This window comes from Uranotaenia lowii, chromosome 3, assembly GCF_029784155.1.
Source record: "Uranotaenia lowii strain MFRU-FL chromosome 3, ASM2978415v1, whole genome shotgun sequence".
NCBI lineage: Eukaryota > Metazoa > Arthropoda > Insecta > Diptera > Culicidae > Uranotaenia > Uranotaenia lowii.
In genome coordinates this window covers 173,577,847-173,594,361 of record NC_073693.1, presented here as the reverse complement: position 1 = coordinate 173,594,361, position 16,515 = coordinate 173,577,847, and the positions used below count along the sequence as shown (strand labels likewise).

Sequence of the window (16,515 nt, the reverse complement as noted above, 5' to 3'; positions counted from 1 at the left end):
GTCATTGCATACTTTAAGGCGCAATTTTCTGGTTCTAAGATAAATACAGTATTTTAGTCCATTCTAACAGATAATTACTGAATAAACATTAGTTATTGGGCAAATATTTGTAATTTGATGATAACCAATGTTCACGATCCATTCAGAAGAAAAATACATCATTTTGGACTCTAGGGATCAATTATACCCATTACATACATTTTGGAAAATCTCTTGTTAAAAAAATTGAGAATTTTCAATTGCTTTGAAAATATGTCACAATATTTTTAGAACAATTTTTTATTGTGAGAAACATTTTAAAGTAATAAAAAAAGATCTTCAAATCACATTTTGTTAGATTTTCAAACAAAGTTCAATAACTCGATAAATATTTTTTTCAAATTTGTTAAGATAACAGCATTGTTGTTTTATCCTATTTCGCATATTTTTCTGGAACATTTGATATTTGTAAGACATTCCTGTTTCGAGATAAAGCGAAGGAATCAAATATCCCCAGAGATCAAGTATCAAGAGTGATCTCCCCTTATGTTTTTTAATCAGCTTGGCAATGTTGAGCACTGTTGAGCTCACTGTTAAAACCTTAAATACCATTACAAGTCTTAGCGCCATTACAAAGTCGGTTAACCTTTGCTAATTATCGATAAAGTTTTAAAACCAGAAGCCACATTTTTACATGTTTTCTTATTACTTGTTGGCATATTGACCGAGATGCTACCATTACATATTACAATCATCATCAACAATCACCAGGAGGTGCATTTCATGTGAACATAAAATCTTTGATTTTGTTACTATAGAAACCATCCTGCTCCAGCTCACGCACACACTCTAACCGAATTCAACTGCATTGATGCACTTTTATGCACCCAACCGAGGGCCGTGCCATGCTTTTCCGATGCACCCGATGCAGGCGGCCAGCAAAAGTTGTCCAGAATCAACAGTTTTTTATTTCCCATCTTACCAAGTTCAAACTAGCCTCTCACAGATACACACACTCCCCTGCAGTGGGTTCAGTGTAGTATTTGATAGTACTACTCGATACAACTTTTGCACATGACACGTTCGAAAAGCTCCTCTCTCCATGTGTGGTGGAGAGCTTGTCCTCGGTCCATTCAAAAGCGGGAAAACAACGAAAGAATTCCTGTGGGTTATGCCGTTCGGTGAACGGAGATGCGAGGTTTTTCAGCTTCTATCAACATTGTTGCAATTTGCCTTCCAGCATGGAAGAAAGCTCACCACATCTTCCTGTTTGTACGCATGCTCACCACATTTGTTGAAAACTGTTGTGCTGTGCTGTTTTAAATTTTCCGAAAGTGAAATCTACCCTTTTCGATTAGTGTGGAATTTCGAAAGAGGATTTTTTTATTAGATCAATATCATCTATCATCTAATACAACTTTTTCAATCCATAACGTTTTTCACTCACTATTCACTCTCTTTTTTCCTCATCGATTTTTTTGAGCTTGCCGAAAAGAATCTTGACTGGGACCAAGTGAAGACGCTGGCTCCGGATCGTCAACAGTGGAGGTCTTTTACCACGGCCCTATGCACCGGAGGATCGGCGCGGGATCATTGAGTAAGTAAGTAAGAAAATGTCATAAAATTTAGTGAAAATGGTAAACGAATGGTCCACTGTCTGGATAAAGATCATTAGGGTAAGTGAGCCCTATTTTGGCATGATCCTTTTCTTGGCATGCCAACATATCTTTTCATGTTTTTCAGGTCCAAATTGAGCTTAAAAAATTTTGAATATATTTTCATTGCGAAGAGAATAATTTGTTTCAAATTTGTGCATACCGAATTTTTTGATTGTTTGTACTTTAATAAAGAAGTTAATTTTTTTCGATCTGCATCCGAGGAAATTATGTTGGAAATCACAGTATGAAAATCAGATGAACTCACCTTTCTAGTGCAACTGTTAAATTCACATTCGATTTCAAACGCGGACATTTATTTGAAAAATTCGCAATAAATACTCATGCTTACAGTAAAACTCGGTAAAAAATCCAAAAAAACTAGAAAGACTAAAGAGTAAATATTTATTTAGGTTTTGAATAAAAATTTAAAACTATTTTTTTTCCTTTTCTTGGCATGCAACTTCAATCGAAATACTCCACCAGTGTTGGAAGCTGGAAAAAATACATGTTCATTAAAGAGGTATTTTTGGGCTGATGTTTTCCCTAAAACTTCATTTAAAACTACGCACAAATGTTTTCATACTAATTGGGTCGTATGATAAGACCGTTTCTATCAAATTAAGCTTCAAAATAAGTTGGAGAACATAAGTGATTCGACTAACTAAAAGTCATATCCGAGCATTGAAAATGCAAAAATCGCTATTTGGGAACCATGAATCGAAGGTACACTGGTATGCGTGCGAACAGCATTTGCATTGCAGTCTGCCGAGCAAAAGCCACGTGGTCTCCTACAGAACACAGTGGTTCGAAATATTAAAAAAAAACTAAATAAAATTAAGCATCTCACAAGACTTAAGATGTTTTTTCTTATTTAAAAATTGTTATATCGATGGCAATTCATGACTTTAGTATATATAATACATAATTAATTGAGTTTTGGAATCGTTTTCTTTTGCTTGGGAACCATATACCTACTCAGATTTAATTTTTTGGATTTTTGTTCTAATTTTTTTCATGAAAACAGAAGTTGGAAGTTCAGGAAAATATCGTTTGCTTTCCAATTATTCCTTGAAATATTTGATGTGAGTCGAATTAAAAAAAATGTTTTAGCAAGGTTTACATTCTAACATCTATTTGGCGTGTAAAACCACTGCGCAACGCCCCGGGTATTCGAGATGGCTTTTGCTAGAAGCTCATAATCTCAGCTAACAAATTCAAAAGGGCAAAATTTTAAATTACCATTTAAGGATTTTTTCAATTTCTTACTTTATGAAGTCAAACTCCACAATATGAAGACAGTTGTTTGGTAGTGAAAATAACCCTATGTGTCGCAATCGCATTGCGGAATTTCTGGACTTCCGGCTTTTTGAAATGAAAGCTTATTTTGTGCTTCCCTTTCAACCAAATTTCATCAATGTTTTCAAAAGCCTTTTTGTTGTATGAGTGGCGCCCGGTGTTCCATCGTCGCATAGGACTTTACGCTCAGCTGACGTCATTCTGTCAGTGGCCTTCACGCTAACTTTTGGCTACCCCTTAAAGGCGTAAAATTGACCCGTTATTGAGAACCTCCACTATCTGTCAAATAAAGGGTCATTTTAACGGATCAATATTACCCCTTATTTCGGAAGGCTTGATTCCCTTCAAAAAGGGTAGTTTTCAATCTTGTCATTTTTCAAACGTTTCATTTGCGGTCGTGAATCGTGGTAAGTTTTATTATTATTTAATGTAGACATTATTCATGAACATTAAGATATTAATTTGAATAATTCCCGCTACAGATGATCTTGGAACTAGGAAATGGTGTTTCATCACCTAATTTGCAGCACAAAGACGGTTTCGTATCGGCACTTCAAGCCAGCCGATGTTGTCGGATTCTAACGTAAGCATTTTCCTTCAAATTTATTAAGCAATTTTCATATTACAAAAAGTTTAATTTTCTTTCAGTTTTCGTCATCTCGATACCGCTACCGCTAGGAAAACGTCCAGGGCAAATGGGAATTCCGGACAAAAAAATCGTAACGGAGGACCGGCATTTAAAAACTTCCTATAATTATTAATGAACAATCTTATTCCAAATAATACATGATGTTTTTAAATATAGTAATTCAGTTTTATTTTGATTAGACATTTCATTGCTTTTTATTCCATTCAACAAGCCACTGCTCACATCTCTATCCAGCGCAAGCGTTTCAAATAAGGGGTAGTTTTGACCCGCTAAGGCGTTATCATACTGAGTACCCCTTAAAGGGTAAAGGGGTTTTATCCGAAAAAAGGAGTTCTCCCAGTCTTATTCAATAACGGGTCAAAAGTATTCGTTAAGGGGTAGCCAAAAGTTAGCGTGTTATATTCAGAATAGCCAAAGATTCTGTTAACTGTCAATTGAGCATTGTTGGTAAAGATCTATTGCACTTTGCTGGTGGCCAAGAATCGGATCATCGAAACGGCAAACAATTGGTACGGCGGCCAAGCAATTGGAGCACCGCAGTGAGTACTTTGCATGCATTTTACTCACATTAATGAAAGTTCCATAGAGAAAACATATTTTTGTTGAACTCTAAGCATGTTAGCAAGTAAATTCTTCAAATGATGTTATATGGTGCACTCAACAGGAAGGTAGGAATCTCGAAAAAAGGGTAAACCATGCCTTAGGTGCCAAGGTCGGGTACATTTACCCTAATCATTTTTAACTAGTTTTGTAAATGATTGCTGTACCTATAGTGTATCAATAACAACAAAGCAACCAGGATGATGACCGGCCCACTATGGGGATTGAGGCGGTAAAAAGTCTAAAATCCAACTTTCATGTAATGATTTTTGACAATAACTAGTTTATAGCTATGTATTTAACTCAATTATTCAGATCAATATCTTGAGTACTTATTGTTTCACGGACACCAGACTTTGAAAATTTTGAAAAATGTGCTGATGGTCCATTAATATTGAATTCAATGTTATTCTTATAAGGAAAATGCTACATCCATTTGCAAAACATCTTTAGAAAGCTTGATTTTTATGCTTTTTTTTTAATATTTTTTTTTCTTGCACGGTTAAAAAAATGTGTAAAAAATGAGTAATTTTTTGATTGTAAATTTCTTTACTTTTTTTATCTATAAAAAAAAGCCTTGCGTTTCCCAAAACTTTTTTCACCTCTAGGACAGGCCTTAGGCTATTACTAAACGAATGCAAGAAAATTTAGTTGCTTATACTTGCATCCATCAAAGATATGATAAAAACAAACAATGGGTACTTTTTACTCGTTTTCCAAAAATAATACGATGTCTGTTATTGATATATTCAAATGGCATCTGAAAACCTGAAAAGCCTTTTTTAAAGCAAATAATTGTTTACTCACCCTTTATGATAGGATTTTTGACCAAATAACCAAAATGTAGTATAGTAACGGAAACCACCAGTCTTTTACTTAAATTGAATCTTCTCACCAATCATTAACTAGCTTAATTAGCAATTTATGTTGAATAAAAATACAACTTATGACTAATGTATGATTTTGCATATATATAGAGGCTCAATTCGATCGAGTGTTTTACCTCTAAATATTCTTTAGATATCAAAGGATATTTTGAAAGTATTTTGGTTTGTATTAGGTTACACTTGCGTCGGTTTTACGAATGAGACAGGAAAAAATATCCTGAAAATAAAAAATTGGAAGTGGTATAACAGCATTGTATCACAAACACTATTAGCAGCAAAAAGGACTACGTCATAGTAAGCCATGGTTTGCAAAGTTTTGATTTATGTTCAGTGCAGTTTTGGTTGATAGTACACGTGTTGAACTAAAATACGATAAGTTTGTTGTTTGTGCATTAACACTCTACTGTGTTTGGAATATTTTTATAACTGTTCCATCGAAGAGTTGATCCTTGTTTCACCAGGTAAGCTTGATCACGTCTTTAGTAGTACGGGTTTCAATAGTTTTTAATTTTTATTTTTTAATATTTTTTTTTTTTAAATGATTTATTAAGTATTGAGAAATGGGTAGTGGAATTGACATCAGAAGCATGTTAAAAATGCTTAATCCAAATGAACGTCCAAAACAAAATTCCGAAAATGCTCTTGAAAAGTTAAGGGGAATGTATAAAAGCCCTGAAACAAAGGTAGAGGCTCTGGGGAAGAAACTAAGCAGGTTGGCAAGTCAATACAGTAGTGAGTGGAAAAAAGTTCATCGTTGCAGTAATCGATTTAATAGATAAAGTTGGCTCGATGAACCGTTTGGCTTGGAACAATTTATCGCTACCGGAAAACAGCTAGGACGCCCTCAAAAACCCTTTGAAAATCTGAAAGAACGAAGCGGGCGAATGAAAACGGATATTCTCATAGACCCAGCAGTAGACACAGTGGAAAAGGCCTTACGTGTATCCAGAAAAGTGGCGAATAGGAAAGGCGACACGAATGTGGTCAAAGTTATAGGACATTTGCTAGAAAATAAAGAAAACAGTTCTAAAATGCTTATTACTTTGAATGACTCGAGAGAGCTGATATCGCCGAAAGAGGCATTCGATTTTTTTTTAGATTGCGATTTTTCCGAGCATGCTTATGAGCAAATTGTGAAAAAAAGTCCGACAAGACTCCCATGCTATAACGTTATTCAAAGCATTAAACATATTTGTTTTCCGCCAGTCGAATCCTTTGAAGAAACAGGCTCAAAAATCAAGGTAAGTTGGTTGATCTTGTATGTTGGGTGAGCCTTTCACTTCTTTAATTTCTTAGACTACGCTGAATATTCCTTACTTAGCGTAGTCGAGGCACAGTTAAACATTTCGAATGAAAATATTAAATAAACGCATTTTTTTTGTATACAGGTGAAATTGCAAGCACTCATGACCAGGCTTCCGAAAAGTACTGGCGAACGACAGTATTCTTGCGAAAGTCGCACATGCACCTCGGTGAAAGCTTCCCGAATATTTCTTCCCCGACAGTTCTAAAAGGAGCGGTCGTGCGATGTACAGTGAGGCCTCGTTTTACCCCATGCGAGAGTTTGTTCGTGGGTATGAAAATTGTTTAAGCTTCGTGGCAGTTTTGGGAATATCTTCGTGACAGTTTTCAATGCGTTGAATTTCGCATGACAGTACTACTTACTCCGTCCGACTGTAGCCGAGATTCGCTCGGGCCGAGTTAATTTCGAACGAACGTATGAATATTCCTTTTGCTTGAAGCTACTGCGGGTGGTGATCACCCCAATCACCCTCCCCTTCCCTTTTCGCATAACCTGCGCCGGCACCACACATCGCGTTACGCGCCGATCGTATGCTACTGCTCTGTGCGAATAGATGGCTCGTTCGATCTATTCGAAATCGAGCAGCAGCGCATACGATCAGGCATGGGTACGGTATGGGCACGACAGTCACCCCTGACAGTCCTGCCCAAACTATCACGCCCTGCAGCCGACAGTTAGGATGAAATTATTTTCGAAACAGGAGGCATGAAGGGATGAAAACCGAACTGTCGGTTGGGTTCGCTACAGCTTAAAGCACAACACTTTCGGCAACGCATGCTTTGAGCAGATTGTTCAGATACAGCCTGGGTTCTCGCACGTGTACGATGTAGCCGAAGCATTACGATTCGTTACCGACGGTACAGCAGCGAACCGAGTGGTGATCAACAAGATGATTCCGACGTCTTTTCTGTAACAACGACCCCCATTCAGCTGTTTAATACCAACAACAAAAAAAAAAAAAAACGTTATGTGGCATAATTTAATGCCGCAAAGCATCCGCTTCTGTAGACCAGTAAAGCTAGAGTTTGTAAAAGAATCCAAAGAGCAAGTATCAAAAGCGAAAAATTCTATAGACATGGAGCTTGGTCAACTATTGCCGGTAAAATTGGATTTATCTAATGGGCAATATGTCGTTATTAACTTTGCGTTCGTCGTTTTACCTCATACAGACGTGTTGATCTATGGAATATCTCCATTGCATGCCTGGATGAGATTTTTTGAATGCCTTCTTCACATATCGTATAGAATGGAAATAAAAAAGTGGCAGGTAAATAAAAATTTAGAGAATGAATACTTGGAAAGAAAAACAGCGGTAAGGGAGAGGATGTACCACACCTTCAACGTACGCATCGACCAACCCAGAGCTGGAGGTGCCGGCACAAGTACAACTGGTAACGTTTGTCGCAGAGCTTTCGAGAAACCAGAACTTTTGAGTAAAGTGTTGGATATCGATAAGGACATCATAATAAGGTTTCGAAAAATACTTATAACCATAAACTGCCAAGGTCCTGTCAACCCTGAGAAAATTGACGACTATTGTCAAGAAACATACCGGCTATTTTTAAACATCTATAGTTGGTTTAAAGTTCCTGCTACCGTTCATAAAGTGCTTGCCCATGCGGGAGACATAATTCTCCATTCACCAGCTCCTCTTGGCATGTTGGCAGAAGAAGCGGCTGAATGCCAACATAAACGCCTTGACGCTTCAGATCCGCTGATAAGTACAATCAATCTAAGCCAGCGAATAAAAAAAAAAGATTTGTGGAGTATCCAGATAAGGTATGGTCATTTTTGGTTTTTGATGATCCCGATAGTTCTTTAAATACCAGTAACGAAGATAATGCGCTTGAAGAGTTGATGGACGAGGTGGAACTCATCGATGAAGCGTTTGAAAACGATGAGCATGTAGAAGGTGACTAACTTCCATATTTCCTTCGTATGTATGTTTTTTCAATATGTCGAAATTCTTTTGAAATTAGCAAATTTTGAAATGAAAATATATCTTTATATAAGTTTTTTAGTTGTAGATAGTGGATTTAATATAGGTTTAGGTTGTACATAGTAGAGTAGTAAAATGTGGTCGATATAATATAACTTTTTTAAAATATAATTTTTTTCAATAAACGGGTTTTACTATCGCATTGGCAAGCTAAACTCACATGAGAAAATTTCCATCTCAATCCGCTGACTTCAAACGTCAATGTCCCAAAAAAGTGATCAGTTAATATGGATTACCATTTTCGCGGCCTGTGATTGTAAATTAGACACCAAGAAAAAATTGCCCGTCTGTCCAAAAACCTAATTGTATATTTTCATCTCAATTATCAATTATAATAATCTGGTTATGGTGAAGGTGCGCGCTAAAACTCTCCGTAGTGTACAACATAAGAAACCGACACGCCCACCTCGGTTAAATATCGCACGACTGGAGCAACCTGAGGTCACGGTAGACTACGCGCAATCTCTCGAAGCAGCGCTGCCGGCAGAGTGCGAGCTTGACGTAGCCCCTCTCGAGAACTGCTGGAATAGACGAAGAGAATGCCCCGCAGGCGGCAGTAGTGCAAAGAGTCACTCGTCGAAATGTGGAAAATCATCGACAGCGGAGGAGGCAGCGAGTCGGATTTTTCCAGGAGAAAAAGCGCCTGAAGGAGGAGGAGCTGGAGCAGCTGTATCGTTCCCAAGAAACACAAAAGTTTTATCAGAAACTAAACGCATCCCGCAAAGGCTTCGGGTCGCAAGCCGAAATGTGCCGGAATAAGGAAGGAGGCATCCTGACATACTATCGTGAGGTGGTCAAAAGGTGGAAGCAGCACTTCGATGAAAACTTGAACGGCGGACATGCAGGAGATCAAGGCGGTGGAGGAAGGTACATCGCCGGCGTAGCGGCGTAACGACGTAGAAGAGCCACTTCCAAGGCTGAGTGAAGTTAAGGAAAGCCATTGGCCAGCTAAATTAGTAACAAGTCGGCTGGGAAGGATGGCATCGCAGCTGAGCTCATAAAATTGTCCCAGACAAGCAGACCGATTGCCTAAACCGTTTGTAGTACGGATCTGGGACACAGAACAGCTACCGGATTAATGGGTGCAAGGTGGAATATGCCCCATCTACAAGAAGGGCGACAAATTGGACCGTGAGAACTACCGAGCGATCACTGTCCTAAATGCCGCCTACAAAGTGCTGTCCAGAATCCTACTCCGCTGCCGAAAGCCACAAGTAAACAGATTCGTGGGAAGTCATCAGGCTGGCTTCATGGAGGGATGGTCTACGACGGACCAGATCTTCACATTACGGCAAATCCTCCGAAAATGCCGTGAACACCATGTCCTGTAAGTCTTAAACCTACCACTCCCACCGGCGTGTAAGAGATTCCCTTTGTAGGCCTCAGGGCGGCACGCTTACAAACAAAATTGCAGGGAGCTTCCAGAATGCACTCAGAAAAAAAAACCCAAGATTGCACTGCTCGACAATAGTGTTTTATTTACCGTATGCACTGCACAGATCTTTTACAAAAAAGGGTACGATACCTGGAGGGCCAAGCCCTTGTGGATGCTGCCCACTCCTACATGGTAAGAATTACGATGTAACGGAATCAGCTTCCGTGTTTGACGGTCGATGATGGCACCTCCGATACGTATTAGATCACGATTCGTGTTGGCAGAGGCCTTCAACTGGTGTCTGGTCCACTGTGCCGGTCGATTCGTAGGGTTCAGGATAGACGACCGACCGAGTCCCTTGATTGTGGGTTAACCGAAGCTCGGTGGCGGTTATTCCCCTCGTAGTTGGAGGGAAAATGATATTCCAACCACGGTCTTTTGTCCCAAACAAAGGGGTCCTGTAGTAAGGAGACACTAACATTAGCGCGCGTCCTTTTTTGGCGTGAGCAAAATGGCGGTTAAGCGGCGGTTGGCTTATCTGGTGTCTGGCTGTTATTTGCACTTACAAAGTTTGTAGTTGCTTGTGTGTACACCGCGGTGGTTTTTAGCAAAGTGAGCCAGCACCAGGAAGCCGCATTTGACCGTGTGAATACCCGGAAGCATCGACTATCCATGTTGGCCCTCTGGTTGTGAGATGACAAACCAATCGGGCTGCATGCTGTTGACGTTTTTGCGCAGTCGTTCGTTGCATCGAAGGCGGATTTTTGGGGAAAAACTTCACACACACTAGTCACTCACTGCGATATTCTACTGATTTTTGAAAAAACTACATTAAACCGCGATCAATCCCTACCACCTCGATGGAAGTGTTATCTGACGCTTACAGTCCCTACGCACCATCTATTCATCGACTTCAAAGCCGCACACGACATGATCGACCGTGACGAGCTATGGGAAATCATGAACGAGAACAGCTTTTCCGGGAAGCTGACCAGACTGATCAAGGCGACGATAGATAGAACGCAGTGCTGTGTGAGGATTTCGGGTGAATTGTCGAGTTCATTCGAATCATGCAGTTATTTGACGAGCTGTTGGCGAGATGCGGGGCCTGATTTTCAACAGATCCAGTCAATTTATCTGCTTTGCCGACGACATTGATATAGTCGGCAGATCATCTGCGGCCCTGGAGGACATCTACCTCAAACTGAAACACGAAGCAGGAAGGATTGGGTTAATGATTATTACGTAACGATCGATGGAGATAGTCGAAAACATTGTCTTTATTGGCTTACTGGTGACCGCAGGCAATGACACAAGCCGTGAGATCCGGCGGCGAATGATCAGCAGAAGTAGTGCCTACTATGGACTCCACAAGCAACTTCGGGCGAGAAGACTTATCCCTCGCACGAAGTGTAACCTGTGCATGACGCTCATTAGACCGGTTGTTCTCCACGAGACATGGATATTGCTCGAGGAGGACCTGCGCACACTCGGAGTATTCGAGCGACAAGTGTTAAGAACCATCTTTGGCGGCGTGCAGAAAAACGGAGTGTGGGACGAAGGATGAACCAAGAACTCAAGCGACTCTAGGGCGAACTCAGTATCCAGAAGGTTGCGAAGGATGGACACGGATACGCTGGGCAGGACATGTTCCGAGAATGCCGAACGACTGTCCTGCAAAACAGGTATTATTTCACGTTTATTATCCAATAAACATTTTATGGAGTCTATCTCGGAATCTTTAAAGAGGAAAGGTTACAAACCAATTTCAATCTTGTTGAAGCTTACAAATTTTAAGCTGATTTTGGTTTGCTTATAATTCTGCAAAAAATTGCATGACATCTAAAACGCTGCAATTAAACTAAAATTTTTAAGGAAAAAATCGTTACGTAACGATAAGTATATCTCCCCCCTCCCCTATGTCACAATTCATAACGCTCGAGCTTACTCCCTCCCCCTCCTAGGAGCGTTACGTAATTTATGGATGCCCCCCAATAGAATGTTGATTCAATATTTTTGTCATGTTGGTTCTCATTTCACAATTTATAACTGTGAGAAGTAGATAACGTTTCTCTCTACTCCAGGGTTCGGGGAACTTTTTGAATCATTACCCCAAAACATTTTTATTTAAGTTGATATTACCCCATGACGAAGAGCAAAAAAACGTATCCGTAAACACTGAGCGAGCGAGGGAGAAATATTCACTTCTGCATATGGCGCTGAATTCTTTACTTTCGAAATAAAACCAAAAAAATCATAAAATTTGCAAAATGAAAATATACACTTTTGGCTCACATAATATTCACTGTTACCCCCCAGAATATCACTTTTATCCCATTTGGGGTAATTTACCCCAGTTCCCCGACCGCTGCTCTTATCTAATTTTATTGCATACTTTAAGGCGCTATTTTTCTATAATTAAGAGAAAATTAATTAGTTTAACCCTTTTCTTTAGATTGTACCCATAATCAACATTTAAGAAAACTTTTCTGAAAAAAGATGAGAGTATTCCATTGCTTTGAAAATATGGTATTATGAAGTTCATATTACGCTCGAACGATTGATATATTGGAATAAATATTTCTGTTATTATTTTTGCATGTAAAGAACATTTTGAAGTGATGAAAAAAAAATCTTCAAGTCACATTTTGAGAAATTTTTCAAACAAAGTTCAATTACTCAAACAATTATTTTGTTAAAATGTTTTAGCTCTAAGCATTGTTGTTTTGCTCCATTTGGCACATTTTTCTTGAACATATGATCTTTGTAAGACATTCCTGTTTCGAGATATAGCTAAGGAATCAAGTATCCCCTGGGATCAAGTATTCTCATTCTCCCCTATGTATATTCAAAGTGTCGGCATGTTCAGTGTTAAAAGAGACTTGATCCTTTAATCAGGGTGCCTCAAGCTTTGGCAAAAATCATGTCAAATCTTAAGATAAAAATTCAATCGACTTTTTTGGCCATATAAGTTTTCATTCCACAGTTTATAAGTGTCAGACAAACAAAATTCTAAGAGCTAATCTACTACATTATATGAATTGCATACTCTATGGCGCAATTTTCTTATTCTCCCCTATTGAGTTCCACACTAGCTTTTTAGTCCATCGAAGGTTCGTACAATAACAGAAAAAATCAAAATTCGAATTCCGATGATAATATTAAGGCAAAAAAAAGAGAAAGCGAAGAAAATCTTTCGGAGAAACACTTTTCTTGGCATCATAAATAAACTTTTAGTATTGATTCAAGGACAACAAAAAAGTCTAATTTGACAAAAACTTCAAAGACACGATTGGATCGAAAGCTTTCTGCCCCACCGTGTGAGATCACTGCATGTAGCGAGCCCGGCAAAAAGTTTGACGAGCACATGGTATTTTGTGGTGCATCTATTGCATAAAATTGCACACCAACCCCCCTTCAAAAGCAGGGCGAGTAAGTTCGAGTCCTGTACTCTACTCGTTCGTCGTGTGTTTGCTAAATTCTCCCGCTCAGCAAAGGAGGATACCATGAAATGGTTCAAAAAAAAGCTCACCCACCACCCTCCGGCCGAAAGCAGAACTTGCCGAGGACATTTTGCTGGCCGGCCATCATCGACTTCGCTCAGTCGAGAAGTGTTCGTTGCGGAGTTCGGTTGTTTTCGAAATGTTGTCCTCGGGTTGAGTCCTTTTTTGTGAAGTCGGTTTCCGCTTGCTTCCACCTTCCGCCGGTTGATCCTAGGATTGTGGTGGATGATAAGGCTGCAGCATCCGTTCGGGTGGCTGATAGGAGGAACAAGATTCGGTGTGTGTGATGGAAAGAAGATTATGAGGGAGTCAGACGGCTCAACCTGTGAGTGCGAACGAGAGCGAGGAATGCCGATGGTGGAGTCCTGCTTTTTGGCCATTATAACCGGATTCTGAGTGCAGCCCTGGCTACAGATCTTTGAGAAGAGAGCTTCAATGGTGTAACGGTTAGAAGTGGTGGAATTTTCGCACGGCTCGGATGCTGCGAATGAGATGGTGGGCCAAGATGTGTACCAATAAGAAGAAAATTGTCTGAGGAGCAAAGCACCGGTGAAAAGGAAAAGTGAAAAACACAAGGAATAGCGCCAAAATTTTGGTGGCCGTCTGGGAACTTCCAGCCAAGAGTCGGAATAGGAGGAAGGTGTGTTTTTGTGCCAGTTTCCGTGTATAAATTTTCGAACCGCCGAAGTTTGTTGCTGTGGGTGGGTGCCATACCAAAATTTTCTCGGAATCTGTGTCTGAGACGTGCTTGTGAATGAAAGTGCATTCGCACGGCGGCAACCGATAAGATTTTCGTGCCAAAAGAAAGGATTTGCCGGAGGGCAATCGCATAGTTGTCTTGAAAACTTCCGGGGTCTCGGAGGAAACAGAAAAAAAAATACTGATGTTCCTGAATGTGTTTGACCTAAAACTTACTACACTTTGTCTCTGGGAAAAGGTTAAAGAAAAGTGAAAACTGGCGTGCAGAAAACTCCTGCAAAGGATTACAGCATCGGAAAAAGGTGTTTCGCTAGGGTCATCGATTGTTGAAAAAGTTGAAAACCTGGCCCGATGAAAATTCAATCCAGATCAATACCGGATGCGAGTGAGTGAGAAAACCTGAGCAAGAGAGGAATTAGCAGTGGTGTGCATTCGGTCAATATGCATGTTCGCACACGCATCACGTTAGGTTCAGCAGCATCCGGGTGACAAATTGGTCAGCGGAAGCGCGGAGAAAGGGGCGCCTGAGAAAATTTATATCATCGTACAACAACACATAAATTATTGATTCGATTCCGATCTGGACGAACGCAATAAGCACAGAATTCAAGAATAAAAAAAAACAAACAGAAGATAACGCCGTGATTTGTGCGTGTTGGTGCAGTGCAGTCGTGGTGCGTTGTGAAAAATTAATAATTTTTCGGTATCGGAGTGAGGCAAAATTGATTTTTGACTTGTGCTGGACGAAAATTCGGAGTATTGCAAAAGATATTTTTGATCTGGAAAGCTAACTGAATGCTTTTCGATACAAAATCAAAGATGCAGCTCGCAAAGTGTAACGGCATGATGGTTGTGATGTGGCTTACTCTATTCTGGATAAACTATGGTAAGTAAAAGGATTCTTAAAATAGATGACAACTAGGATGAAACATGTATTGGATAAGTCACTTTCTTAAATGCAAATCTTTTTCAGCATTGCTATAGCGATTTGATTAATCATGGACTAAATGGTACTGGCATATAATTTTTCTTTAAAAAAAGAAATTAGTTTTTCGATGCAGTTTTGAAAACGACCTATCTGTGAACGTTATTAAGTTCTACAGTTTAATTATTTTTTAATAAATTAACTACATAACAAACTTCTTACTCATTACGCTCATTGCGATCCGAATACGAGATATCGCCTGTTTGGCTTTTCACGAGAGTGCTACGTTTAGTAAAATTACTTTTAGGTTGCAAATTTAACCACAAAACAGTAGGGAAGAATGAGGATACTTGATCCCTGGAGATTCTTGATTCCTTAGCTATAGCTCGAAACAGGAATTACTTACAAATATGAAATGTTCTAGAAAAATGTGAGCAAAACAACAATGCTTAGAGCTCTAAAAATTAAATCAAAATAATTGTTTGAGTAATTATACTTTGTTCTAACATTTCACGAAATGTGACTTAAAGATCTTTTTTCATCATTTCAAAAATTTCCTTACTTGAAAAAAATTTAACAAAAATATTTATTCCAATACATCAATTGTTCGAGTATAATATGTACTTCATATAACCATATTTTCAAAGCAATGGAAAACTCTAAACTTTTTCAGAAAAAGTGTTTTAAAATGTTGATTATGGGTACAATTGATCCCAAGATTCAAAACTGGTATATTCTTCTTCTAAATGGATCATGATCATTGCTGATCACGATATTGCTTATATTTTTCCAATAACTAATATTTATCCAACAATTGTCTGACAAAAAGGGCTAACATTATTTTTTTTCATAATCATAAAAAATAGCGCCCTAAAGTACGCAATGTCATTAGAGTTGAGAGAGAAGTTATAGAATTTTCTTCTTCTCACAGTTATAAATTATGAAATAAAAACAAACATGACACAATAGTAAATTAACATTCTATTTTGGGGTTTTGTTTGATTTTTTTTAACAAAGATTAGGGTTTCCTGAATAATGGATCAAGTCTCCTTCAATAGAGGATAAACTCTCCCATAGCTTCAAAAATATTGCAATTTTTTACTCCCACGAAAATGCTTCTAGTTCATCTACAAGTTCAAGTATCGTTCTAATTTTTGAAGCATTGGAACTTGAAGTTACACGCTGTCAGAAAATGTAAAAGGGTGCGAGTAGCTGAAATTTTCCAAAAAGATATGGTGAAAATAAGAAAAGGGGATCAAGTATCCTCACTATTTCCAACTAGAAAATCAATCAAGACACTGTTTATAACTCAAAAATACCAAACGTGTAAAACTTTGGTCAGTGATTGACGAGATTCTAATCATCTTCTAGATCTAGATCTGATCTTATTTTCTGATTTTCATCAAATCTTTTTGAAAATAAGATTCAAAAGTTAGAACGATACATGAACCCGTAGATGAGCTAGAAACATTTTCATGAGACAAAAAAAAAATAATTTTGATATTTTTAAAGTAAAAGGAGACTTGATCCTTTGTTCAGGGTGCCCTTAAACTTTGCAAAAATCAACCAAAATCTAAAGATCTTTTGATTTATTTTGGCTCTATAAGTTCTCATTTCAGGGTTCATAAGTGGAGATTTTTTT

The 16,515-nt window shown here is 38.6% G+C and overlaps 1 protein-coding gene and 1 long non-coding RNA gene across 2 annotated transcripts in view; both read left to right on the top strand.

Moving 5' to 3' along the window:
- The first annotated feature begins 3,157 nt into the window (after nucleotides 1-3,157).
- On the top strand, nucleotides 3,158-3,845 carry LOC129751293 (uncharacterized). Its single transcript, XR_008738667.1, has 3 exons — nucleotides 3,158-3,340; nucleotides 3,416-3,516; nucleotides 3,582-3,845. It is a non-coding gene; the product is annotated as an uncharacterized LOC129751293 (long non-coding RNA).
- A 9,515-nt stretch (nucleotides 3,846-13,360) lies between these two features.
- Nucleotides 13,361-16,515, top strand: part of LOC129752853 (cell adhesion molecule Dscam2) — a 507,703-nt gene continuing 504,548 nt past the window's right edge. Inside the window, exon 1 of the mRNA XM_055748639.1 lies at nucleotides 13,361-14,834. Within this exon, the coding sequence (XP_055604614.1) occupies nucleotides 14,744-14,834 (91 nt within the window). The 5' untranslated portion in view covers nucleotides 13,361-14,743. The remainder of the gene's footprint in view (nucleotides 14,835-16,515) is intronic.